Here is a 13,272-nt window from a genome sequence, read left to right as displayed (position 1 = left end):
TATTTCTCAAAAATAATAGTAGATTCAAGGCTGAAACTTCAATCTGGATTTGCTTGGGGTTTCCCCCTACCCTTCGAAGATGGCACAAACTTTCCTTTTTTTATTTCCTCAACCTTTTCCAAAAATCGAAAATAGCATTGACCATTTTTTTTTCCATACTCATCTCTAAAATTCCGACGAAATATCTTAGTAAGGGAGTGATCCTAGAACCCTGGACAAATTCGTCTCTTTGTCATCAAGTTCGTTCAAACAACCATGCAATAAAGTTTACTGCATTCGGGACTGTTAATCCTCAGTTACAAGTTAGAGGATTTTGATAGAATTGCTATTCTCCAGGTAAGGTCGAGACCCAAGCGTCTCTCCACCTACCTTCATATCGTCCGCTGTGTGACAACATGGAAAATTTTGGTCATTTAGCTTAAAATTTTGTAGATTTGGGCCTCTCTCCTTCCTTTTCCTCCAAACTAACCACCCTCAACTGCCCATTCCTGACCAGCCCTTGCCAATCTTCCAGGAGTGGGAGAATTACTCATGCAACCCGGGTCTTGTCTTTTGCTGCGAATCTCCAGTTCTACTTTGTCTTCTTTATAGTGATAAGTTCTCCAACGATCGGGTAAAACAAACCGATTTTTCGTCCTGCAGTAATCTTCGGTTCAACCTTTTTTGATTCGCTACAGGCTAAAAAGACTGCGTTCCGAGATAACAGTACAATCCCGATAATTATTGCCCGGACATATCGGTTCGTGATTATCAAATCAAAATTTTGTTTTAAAACTAAAATTCGCTAATTAATTTTTGCCCGATAAATATCGGTAGTGATAGTGCCAAGTTTTGTACAACAACTTCATACTTCCAATTTTTGTACAATTTTATTGATATATTTCTTCTTCAACGATCTTCTGTCAACTAGTATGGTAATGTTTAATAACTTACATTAATATTATTATTTTCTTTCTTCCTGCAATTATCCTTTTTCCTCTTAAGTATCCAAATAAAATTATTAAATCAAGGTGAGGTTTAGCTCTTTAGACCGAGCAAGATCCTACTACTCAATCTTTCAGCTGCCCGGAAGATTGAGAAAATAGTGTGTTCTAGCAATTTAACACACGTAACAAAAATTCACGGCATATAACGCAGGCCGTGACGTAACAAAAATGGTGACAGCGGTGGGATATTGCTCAAGTACTTGCTTTTTTTAATTTCTCTTATCCTATCAAATCTTTTTCCTAAGAAAAAGTCTTTTCTTCCTGAATTCCAATTCTGTGCCAACTTCTAGCAAAGTTATTTTTCTCTTGTACTATACATTTCTGATAATTTTTGTGTATTCTACATTTTATTTTATGTCTGTGCAATTTTTGTACCATTGTTGGTATTTTTGTCTGTATATTTTTTTTAACTATGGATTTTATGTATAATTTATTTTTGTCTGTTTTGATCATTTTGTCCCCATGCTTTCCGTGATATACCGCGAGTGAACAGGGGCGTTTTTTTTTGCTTTCGCGTTTAAAATCGATTGCGTGTGAACTACGTATATTCTGCGTCGGAACGGCATTTTCCTAAATTATTTTTTGCGAAATTTAGACATTTTTTTGGTGTGATTTGTTGTATTGCAATTTTCAGCAACTTTGAAGTTCGGTTATTTTCGAGGCGTATTGAAATTTAATATTCCGTAATATTATTCAAGTTAATAAAAGCTATTTAATATTCTCGAAAACCGTAATTAAAAACTGATATTTTTCCGGTCACAATGGATTTTTGAATTTTAATCGACTTTTGGTGTTAGAAAATTTTTCTTTCTGACCTGCATTCCAATCTAAGAATTTTACTCCTCTAAAAATGCATTTCTAACTATTTTACAGACTGATCGTCAATTCAGTTTTAGCCGCATGTTGATACGTTTTTCTTTTCCTCAAAATATATTTTAAAAGTTTTATCTACTTTTAAAACAGAACTTAGTCGTTTGATCCCGTGAAACTGTTCTCAACCTGTCATTAAACGTTTTGTTCGACTTAGTTTTGGTTGTATTTTTCTAAAAGGTTATTTTTTAATTACCTCTAAGCTAAGAGGGAGGTATTAGTTTTTTGAATGTTTATTCTATATTTTAATTTCACAACAAATTTTACCTGATTCACAAGTTTTTTTTTACCACAAAAAAATCGTTTCAAAATGACAACCCCCGACGCAGGTACTCTGTTTATGTACCATCAAAGCGCGTTATCTAGTATTTCTGAATTTGATAGATACAGACCGGCCTTGCGAACTTTCGCGTACGACGTTGAAAACGCGGAAAATCTCCTTTTAAAAGAATGTGATAAAAAGCTCTTCGTGCGCGGAGTCATCGCGAAATTAATGGGAGCCGCTAAGGAATCAGTCGACGGGTACAATTTCAATGATATAAAGGGTCTCTTAAAATATTTAAAGAAAAACTTTTCAAGCGGTCGCGACTTCAAATATTACCATCAGCAATTAGCAAGAGTCGCGATGCTTCCTCAAGAGACCGTTTCTCAGTACGCCGCACGCGTACAGAATCTGGTACGTGGAGCAAAGTCTTGCCTCGCCGGCACTGATCGGAAAGCGCATTCGGATGCTCTATTTGAGGCTATTGACACGAAGGGTTGCTTCCCAGACGGTTTACCCTCAGAAATTGAAATTCGCGTAACTGCAAAAAAACCTGCTACGCTGGAAGATGCGATCGACGAAGCTCGCAAAGAAGAGCGTCGTTCACGGCAACGCTTGGAAACGCGCGAAACCGCGGTTAGATACTCACGTCGCGAGAGGTCACCAGGCTGCGAATATTCCAGAGAATATATAGAAAAGGATTATCGCGATTCTCAAGAACAAGCATATTATGCCGATCGCGATCATGATAGCCGTTATTCACAAAAATCGAGCTCATACTATCCGGACTCGTATAAACGCTACCATAACCCTAGAACGCGCGAAAATAATTACCGATCCCCCTCACCGTCTCCACATAAATCATATACGGAATCAAATCATCACGATTTTCAACAATACGACCGCTATCGTCGCGAAAATCACCCCATAAACATCCTGAATCGCGACCACCCTTATCATGCAGCCTCAAGATCGTCGTCGTACGAAAATCGCAAAACAAGGAATAAAATGTAACCTGGAGTGACAATTTTAGATCCGAGGCGAATCGAGCCTTGTTTTGCGTATTCTGCAACGCTATAGGGCATGAACTCTGTCGTTGTAGAAATCCCGCAAACCCCTACCGAGCACCTCCGTCAGCTCAAGTGCGATCTCCCTCTCCGTCTTACCAAGGCGCGCCTGAGTTCACCGGAAAGAGCGCTTCTGAGCATTTAAACTCCCAAGGCGCTCGCCATGCGAACCCGACGGCGAGCGCACAGACGAGGGCTGCCAGGGTTGCAGTGGTCGCTATGCAGTCAGGTGTCAGCAATGTTATTCCCGCTGCCCAGTTGTCAAGGTTAACGTTGGATAATTGAAGGATAGTAAAGGTATTTTCCTCGTTGATAGAGGTTGCGCAGTGAACTTGATAATAGAAGATCAATTGCAACCAGACACTCCTGTGAATATCAACGAGCGAATAACCATTACGGGAATCATGGAAGGATCAATAACTTCTTATGGATTCGCCATCCTAAAGGTATTTGATGCACCCGTAAAATTCTACGTGATGCCAAATAGCCTCAAAGTTCCTAATGATGGTATTCTCGGCGGAGAATACTTTTATCAAGAACAAGTAACAATTTCATACTATCACAAGACAATTGTTATGAGGAGCCGACCAATCACTCCTATACCCTTCATTAACCCGCAAAATTTTGCGGATCGGTATGACGATGAACCTTACGAGTTCCCGCTAATAGCACCTGTTTTGACCCTTAGAGCGCGAACTCGACATGTCGTTCCGATCGAGGTCATAAACAAGGATTGTGAGGAGGGTTATCTGCCACTTATCGATGCCGGAGAAAGTGTTATTATCGGTAACTCAGCGGTCTCCAATGAAAATAGTTAATGCTGTGTTATGGCTATTAACGTCGGCTATGAAGATGTCGATATACAGATAGCTCCCCAAACAATCATACCATATGATGTTTATGATACAGAATCTCTATCAGACTCCGATGAGGAGCTCGAAAAAATTATGAAAAAACGTTCGGGTCCGCGACTCTCACGGAGACAACGCGTGCGTCGTATTTGCGAGCTCGTGGGCGTCAAGGATCTGCCACCCGAGGAACGAGAGAGCGTGATCAAACTCATTCAGGAGTTTCCTTATTTGTTTTTCCTCCCAGGCGATGAGTTCCCAGGTGCCAACCTAGAACAGCATACTGTTCCCACCACGGTCGATGTACCGCTGGTGACGAAACAGTATCGCTATCCGTCTGTCCACAAAGAGGAAATAAGAAAGCAAATAGGGAGATTGCTCGAGCTCGATGTGATTAAAGAATCAAACTCGCCTTACAATTCGCCTCTTTGGATTGTTCCTAAAAAGCCTGATGCTGAAGGAAACCGAAAGTGGCGAATGGTAATCGATTTTCGAGCTTTGAATGCTAAAACCGTGGGAGATGCGTACTCCCTTCCCAACATCACGGAAATACTCGACAATTTAGGCAAAGCAAAGTATTTCTCGGTTTTTGATCTCGCCAGTGGGTTTCATCAGATACCAAAGAACCCTGCTGACGGGCCAAAGACCGCGTTTTCTACAGATCGTGGCCACTATGAGTACTTGAGAATGCCTTTTGGCCTCAAGGGAGCTCCGGCTACATTCCAACGCCTGATGGACCGTTTATTGACGGGACTCCAGGGGACGCAGTTATTCGTCTACCTTGACGATATCGTCATTTTTGCTTCAAACATCCAAGATTACACGGGCAGTGCCCGACGTCTTTTTACGCGACAATCAGCGACTGGCCTTGGCCTTCAGCCAGACAAATGCGCCTTTCTTTCCACCAAAGTTAAATATTTGGGTCATATCATTTCCGAAAATGGTGTTAGTCCCGATCCAGATAAAATAAAAGCTGGGCAGAAATTTCCTGTACCGAAAAATCAGAAGAATATAAGACAATTCCTCGGATTCGTCGGATATTATAGGAAATTTATTGCTGAATTCGCGAGACGGACTAAACCATTGGCGGATCTGTTAAGGAAGGGTCGGAAGTTTCATTGGGGCGAAGAGCAGCAGCAAAGTTTTGACGATATGAAGGATACCTTAACACATGCCCCTATCCTTCAGTATCCTGATTTCGAGCAACCCTTCCTTTTGACGACAGATGCTTCAGATTATGCAATCGGTGCAGTCTTGAGCCAGGGAAAGATAGGAAATGACCTACCTGTTGCCTATGCGTCGCGATTGCTTAACAAGGCCGAGCGAAACTACTCGACTACCGAGAGAGAGTGGCTGGCAGTGGTAGAGTTTGTCCGGAACTTTAGACATTATTTGTATGGGAAAAACTTTATGGTAATCACAGATCATCGGGCTCTAAGATGGCTTCATTCAGTGAAGGATCCATCCTCGAGACTGATGCGCTGGAGATTTAAACTACGTGATTTTCAGTACGTAATAGTCTATAAGCCCGGAAAAACAAATAAAAATGCAGATGCACTTTCTCCGAACCCGCCGGAGAAGGACGATGCGTGCGCGGTACACGAGATTCGGATTTTACCTCTAAATCCCGTAACCGAAAAAAGAAAACGCGGTCGACCTAGAAAAAATCCCAGAGAAGTCACAGAAACAACAGAGTGTGAAAATTCAGGCCCTGACTCAGAGAAATCAGGAATTCCAGCACGCGTTCGGCTGAGAAATCAAGCAAGAACGAGAGCCGACTATAAAGAACCGTCGTTTCGACGGCAGCGTAGCCTAGCGTGTTCATCGTCTGATTCTGAATCGGAATCAAACTCAGGACCAACTCCAAGAAAGTCACGACCTCTGCGCAAACGAATGCTGCGTTATGAGAATGACGAGGATTACATTCCCCCGATTTCGTTCCATAGAAAGCCCATCTCTATCGAGAGTTTATTTAGAGATGAATCTTCTCAACCCTTCCATCAACTTCTCAATCAACTCCTATCGTGACTCCAATCGTTAAAAGCGCTTTGAAAGATAAGAATGGCGAATTAACGTTTTTAGCTCATCCGCCAGCACATAAACGCAAGGAGAAACAGTCTGTGATGCTCGGACTGTACGAAACCATCCCGCCTGAACCCTCATCACTTCCACCACGCGACTATCCTACGGTTCAATTACCACGCGAAATTATAGGAACGCGAATTTCTATCACAAACGATTCTCTTGCAATAACTAGAGATAATTATGCACACTTTATCTCAGCTGACTGTAACCTATCAACCGCGATAGGAAAACTTCTGACAGACTTAGGATATCTTAATGAAATAAGCCTTAAAGAGCAAAAGCCTCACAAAGGCTCAGTTATCGTGTCTCAATATGGAGATATAAAAATTTTCAGTTTGGTTTGTCGTGACCGATTTTTCGACCAACTTGCTGAGGATGATCTCTATATTGCGATTAATGGACTGAAAGACGCAATGTATCATTTAAATGTTAAGTCTGTTAGAATTCCAAAGAACGATAACGCTCTCGATAAACTTCCGGAAAATACAATTCGAAATATGCTTCAAAGGGTATTTTCCGAAGCTGACCTTAGAGTGATCCTTTGCCTCGGAAAGGTGGAAACACCGCCGCCTGAGAAAAGGAAAGAAATTGTGAAGGAACACCATCGCAGTCTAGCAGGAGGCCACAAAGGTTGTAGGAAAACGTATCGTCGAGTTCGTGAACGTTTTTATTGGCCAGACATGGTTAGGGAAATACAGGAAATCCTCAAATCTTGTCGGAGTTGTCAGTTGCACAAGTTAGTTCGAATTAAAACAAAGCAGCCCATGGTGCTCACCGACACACCAGCCGATGTCTTCGACAAGGTATGTTTGGATACCGTAGGTCCTCTGCCTGTCACGCCAAATGGAAATCAACACATCTTAACGATGCAATGTAACCTCACTAAATACTGTCTCGCAGTCGCGGTGCCAGATATCCGTGCTACAACTATAGCTGATGTCTTTGCCCGAGAGTTCATTGCGGTATTTGGATGTTCAAGAGCTATCTTGTCTGACCGAGGGACTAGCTTTCTAAATAAATTACTCGGAAGCTCACGAAACTGTTTAAAATTAAGCAGTTAACGACATCTGGATATCGTCCACAGACGAATGGCAGTCTCGAGCGAAGTCATCAAGTTTTGTCGGACCACCTAAAGCATTATCTGGGAGATTACGAAGATTGGGATACTTTTCTCCCATTCGCGATGTTCTCATATAATACTACGGTGCACGAGGGTACCAAATTTTCCCCACATCACTTGTTGTTTGGTAGGGAAGCCCAGCTACCATCAGCTTTTCCATCTGAGGAAGTTCTCGAGACTTATGGCACCTACTTGAGAGATTTAATCACACATCTTGACGAAGTCCGCGCGATTGCAGCTATAAACCTTGTCGATGCAAAGATTCGTTCGAAGCATTATGATGACCGTAACTTGAACGAAAAACAGTTTGAGCCAAGTGATCTGATCCTATACCTCAGAGAACCCCGGAAGAATAAGTTCGAACGCTATTATGACGGACCACTCGAAGTTGTCGAGATTCACGATAAAAACAACGTCGTATTAAAGGACCCTAACTCTGGCAAGAGATTTCTGAAGCACATCGACAAAATAAAACATTTTTATTTCGATCCATCCGATGAATCCGATTCTTAGAACACTAATAACAATCTTTACAAGTTTTCTGTTCACAGATGTCACATTCCAGATTTTAGGAGAACATAATCCAGATTAACCTCTTAAGAGGGAGGTGAAGCCTCACTTCACTCTTCAGAGGGAGGTAAAATAAGAATTTTTGTTCCAAAAATTTTACTCTTCAATTTGTCTATTTCATTCCATTCATTAGTATTCACACAATAGAAAACTTGCGACATAACTTCGGTTTTTTCAAAAAATGAAAATAGATTGGTGATTTGTTTTAATATCCACTTTGTTAAAATAAATAAATATATGACAGCAAAATATAAGGACAAATTAATTAATTAAAATACATAAGTAAAGCTAATTAAAATATTCCGTTACACAGTTTCCTTATAATTTCAAGTACACATGTTTCAATAATTTGTTTTTCAGTTATGTATCCTATTCTTTCGAATAAATCTGAATCGTCCAGACCGCGAAATCGTTTATGCTTCGGCTAACGCGCGCGAAAAAGAAAGTCAAGCCGGGCAATTTTAATCATCCTGCATCCACTCATTTAGGAATTAGGTATTTTACTCAATAATTGTATGCTTTTTGAGTGTGTGCGATGCTTCTCTCTCACAAGCTTCCTCACAGTGAAATTTTAATCCATTGCTGTGCAATTCGTGTGTTAATCCTGTTCCAATTACGCTTATTAATATGCCAAATGAAAGAATGCCTAATAGAACTATTACTGATTTATTAAAATGTAACTACTCCCTTTTCTTGTACTAAAATTCCAGTCAACAATGTAATTTTTCACTCATAAATGAGAATTTTACTATGTATAACTGCAAATCTAATAATTAATATATTTGTGCAATAGCTACATTACAAACTTTCATTCAAGAAGGGCATACCGTGATGCATATCTTGACAAAATTTAAACCACATGTAAACTCTCACCATCGTTCCAGGACGTTTGTACATCTCGATTGCTAGCTTTATACCTTCTCTCGATGCCGAAAGTATCGCCCTTTGGAACGACATTTCGTAAAGAGGGAGGTGTTACGTCCCGGGATGTCTCGAGGTCACATGTCCTTCTTTACATGTCTTAGGACGAGGGATGCAGGAGGATATTCTTATTTTTATAATAATCAATTAATGTCTATTGTTCCGTCTTGCATGAAATTGTATGTATGTATGAAAGTTATTGTGTTATGCTCATCCTATATATATCCTGAAATGTGTTTTAATCCTAATTTTAGTACGATTCGTCATTTTATTTGATGTGCTAACCTACCAGATTTTATATTTTATTTCTCAAAAATAATAGTAGGTTCAAGGCTGAAACTTCAATCTGGATTTGCTTGGGTTTTCCCCCTACCCTTCGAAGATGGCACAAACTTTCCTTTTTTTATTTCCTCAACCTTTTCCAAAAATCGAAAATAGCATTGACCATTTTTTTTTGCCATACTCATCTCTAAAATCCGGACGAAATATCTTAGTAAGGGAGTGATCCTAGAACCCTGGACAAATTCGTCTCTTTGTCATCAAGTTCGTTCAAACAATCATGCAATAAAGTTTACTGCATTCGGGACTGTTAATCCTCAGTTACAAGTTAAAGGATTATGATAGAATTGCTATCCTCCAGGTAAGGTCGAGACCCAAGTGTCTCTCCACCTACCTTCATATCGTCCGCTGTGTGACAACATGGAAAATTTTGGTCATTTAGCTTAAAATTTTGTAGATTTGGGTCTCTCTCCTTCCTTTTCCTCCAAACTAACCACCCTCAACTGCCCATTCCTGACCAGCCCTTGCCAATCTTCCAGGAGTGGGAGAATTACTCATGCAACCCGGGTCTTGTCTTTTGCTGCGAATCTCCAGTTCTATTTTGTCTTCTTTATAGTGTTAAGTTCTCCAACGATCGGGTAAAACAAACCGATTTTCCGTCCTGCAGTAATCTTCGGTTCAACCTTTTTCGATTCGCTACAGGCTAAAAAGACTGCGTTCCGAGATAACAGTACAATCCCGATAATTATTGCCCGGACATATCGGTTCGTGATTATCAAATCAAAATTTTGTTTTAAAACTAAAATTCGCTAATTAATTTTTGCCCGATAAATATCGGTAGTGATAGTGCCAAGTTTTGTACAACAACTTCATACTTCCAATTTTTGTACAATTTGATTGATATTTTTCTTCTTCAACGATCTTCTGTCAACTAGTATGGTAATGTTTAATAAATTACATTAATATTATTATTTTCTTTTTTCCTGTATTTATCCTTTTTCCTCTTAAGTATCTAAATAAAACTATTGAAGCAAGGTGAGGTTTAGCTCTTCAGACCGAGCAAGATCCTACTACTCATCTTTCAGCCGCTCGGAAGATTGAGAAAATAGTGTGTTCTAGCAATATAACACACGTAACAAAAATTTACGGCATATAACGCAGGCCGTGACGTAACAGAACTATTACATTTTTGGTTGAGAATTGATCTTTTCTCTTTGAAAATTCAACTAGTTGGTTAAAATTTAAACTACTTTGTGAAGCCATAAGAAAATGTAAAATTTATCCCACCCCCCTCAAATTATCTAACTTTATTTTTGGATGACCCCTGAAAAAATGCACGTTATATATTTAGTAAGAAAAAATTACCTTAACTAGCAAAAAAGTTTTAAAAAATTTTGAAGGAAAAGTAAAGAAATAATGGCATTAGCGGACAATTGTGAGTAACAAAATAATGTCATTGGTAAAAAACAGGTAATCAGTTGAAATATTTATTTAAAATTGAGCACTATAGCGAAATTATTAGAGTTACGCTTAGTGAAATGAACGGAAACATTGAAATGTGAATTCCTGAATTTATCGAAGCGGAAGAATTTATTGGTTCTGAAAGTTTAGTGGTCTAATGTTTGAGTATTATGCAAACTGCTTCCAAACAAACCTCACACAGATATTTGATTGGAGCTTATCCCAGCCGTAAATTCCCTACAGGATATCAAAACTATAGGAGGCATGTGGACTGACGTTATTTACCAAGAAACTTTGTAAAATGTACATGTACTCAAGTTCATCCTGTAACGAACCAATTAGTATCTCAAACAAACGAGGAATCCAGTTAAACGACAATTCCCGGATGACCGCAAAACATCTTTATCAAAATTTACTGACTTTTCCCTCACTAATCTTTTATTTTCTTTAATAAGTAGTATGTAAAGAACAAAATATTAAACCTGTAACATATTTAATATAGTAGAATCTCTTGTAAATGAAACGCAGCAATTTTTATTAAAATTTATAAGCTTTTAATTTATTATTTCTAGACTGACACGGCCACACTTACTTGAAAAAAGTTGGTAACCTATTAATACGTCAATTAAATCGTCCAGGCCACCCACTCTCATAATTTCCTTCCCCTATTCCTTCAATCAACTATCTCTCCTCCCCTCACTTTTTGTGAATACATTCTTGAAGTCATTAAAATATTATAAAATTCCGCGAAGTCCTATTAAATCTGATATTTCCCGAAATCTTGGAAAATTTATTAAAACACCATGCTTTTTAAATACATTAAAATCATTTAAATCCTCGGAAATCTGATAAAATTTCTTTGAATCTTCTGAAATTGTTTAAAATTTCATGAAGTTTCCTTTGAAATACCTCAATTTTTGAACATTTTTTTAAAGTTCCTTGGAATTCTTATAATACACTTAATAATTTCAAATCTTTTGAAACCCTTGCAATCTTTTTGATCTTTTAAAAATGTATCTTGCAATTTCATTCAGCTACTGAAATCAATTCAAAATTCCTTGGAACCTTTTAAAATACCATAAAAAGTTTTATGAACCCTGAAAATTTTTTAAGCCCTTTGCAAAATTAGATGAAATGATTAAAAATAGCCTAGAATTACTTACTACATAGAGTTACTTTGAAATTCTTTAAAACTTTTGAAGCTTTTGCATGTTCTTTGCAATTTTTCAAAATAACCTAGAATCTTGAAAATTCTTTAAAATATTTTTTTCTTCAGAGCTCTTAACAGTTCCTTGCAATTTTTTTAATTAATCTTAAACCTTAACATTTTTTGAAATTCCAAATGATTGAAAGGTATTTAAAATAATTTAAATCTTGAAAAACATCCTAAAAGATTTCAAAAGAATTCACATCAATACAAATTTCGACGTTAAAACGCTTACTTCGGACAAATAATTTGGAAGAAAAAGAAGAAATCTGCCTGAACTCGAATTTGAAACGAGAACACTACCCATGAGTGGAGCGTAAACCTCGGTGCGTAATTGATAAACGCTCCACTCATGGATAGTGGCGTTCCCGTTTCAAACCCGGACTCAGGCAGATTTTTTCTTGTTTTATAGTAGTTAATCCAAGAGTTAATTTATTCAAAGAAAAGTGGGAAAATTGATCTACTTATTTTTGTTAAAGTGCCTATAGTGACTTTATTGGTAGAAAGTGAGTTAAAAGTCATTTGAGTGCTTCTTACATTCATTGCCGGATTTTGCCATTTTTTTCAAAATTACTGTTGACTTTCTCCAGATTTCCTCTGGCCAGCAGCCAACCTGGCCTTCCTAATTTTTCCAGCTGTTAAGAAATGAATTCAATCCAATCGCGAATTTTGTTTCGCAATTTTTTTCATATACCTAAAAATCTGGTGATATGTAAAATTTAAATTTGTTCGAATTAGAATCTTTTCGAATTTGAAAGATTCATAATTGGAATGTCATCAATTGTGAACGCATTTAATTAATACAAAACTAGAGTTTTTTCGAAAATTTCCAGTGGCTTTTCAAAGTTTCGTGAATTTTCCTGCTTGGAAATGAAACGGTTTGTTAAACAGGTTAAACTTGAATAATATTTACCTGGTAGCTTCTTGCAGCAACAGGTGAGGCGGAACCCAAAACTTGACTCTAAGAGCGAACCTGAGAGGTGCAACACCACCACCAGTTTGCCTCTCAATGGGGTTTCTCAGGTTCAGCCAGAGCTCCTCTCCTTTGGCGTTTTGATATTTCAATCCAAAGTAGTCACACTCTTTGCTGATTCCAAGACACTCGCACGCCTGAAAATCGCAAAAATATATCATTATTATTATTGAATGTTTAGACTGGTATATATCTAATGTAAGCTCCGTAGCACTGCTGTATAACTTACTGTACTATGCTTTATATTTAAAACCCCAGGAGAAACAGTATCATTTAAGTCCTTTATTTAAGACTATATTAGAATTACTCGCATTTGGTCGACTGTTTGGTCAGGGGAAAGAAAAACCATCCGAGTGCTATCCACGCTCGAAATGGAACTCAAAAAAATTAAAATGTACAAGAACCCATTTAAAAATTCCATTCAAACTTGCTATTTCTACTAATGATTTTTTACGAAAAAGGGAAAAATAGGGCAAATATTGTACATTTAATTTTACATGCAGAACTTAAGAGCAAATCATTGTATAAGAAATTTCATATTTTTAAATAATTTTAAATGCCTTGGACTGATTTCTGGGGGATAAAAACGTATACAGTAAGGGCTGCCTGACTCGTTTCCAATA

General features: G+C 38.2%; 1 protein-coding gene across 1 annotated transcript in view; it reads right to left on the bottom strand.

The window, feature by feature from the left end:
- The window catches only part of LOC117178022 (E3 ubiquitin-protein ligase MYLIP), a 349,268-nt gene that overhangs the window by 53,633 nt on the left and 282,363 nt on the right, over positions 1–13,272 (bottom strand). The window contains exon 2 of the mRNA XM_033369216.1: positions 12,590–12,786. Within this exon, the coding sequence (XP_033225107.1) occupies positions 12,590–12,786 (197 nt within the window). The remainder of the gene's footprint in view (positions 1–12,589; positions 12,787–13,272) is intronic.

The sequence above is a fragment of the Belonocnema kinseyi genome, chromosome 8 (assembly GCF_010883055.1).
Source record: "Belonocnema kinseyi isolate 2016_QV_RU_SX_M_011 chromosome 8, B_treatae_v1, whole genome shotgun sequence".
Taxonomy (NCBI): domain Eukaryota; kingdom Metazoa; phylum Arthropoda; class Insecta; order Hymenoptera; family Cynipidae; genus Belonocnema; species Belonocnema kinseyi.
The sequence above is the reverse complement of the archived record's forward strand: the minus strand, read 5'-3'. Positions and strand labels throughout refer to the sequence as shown.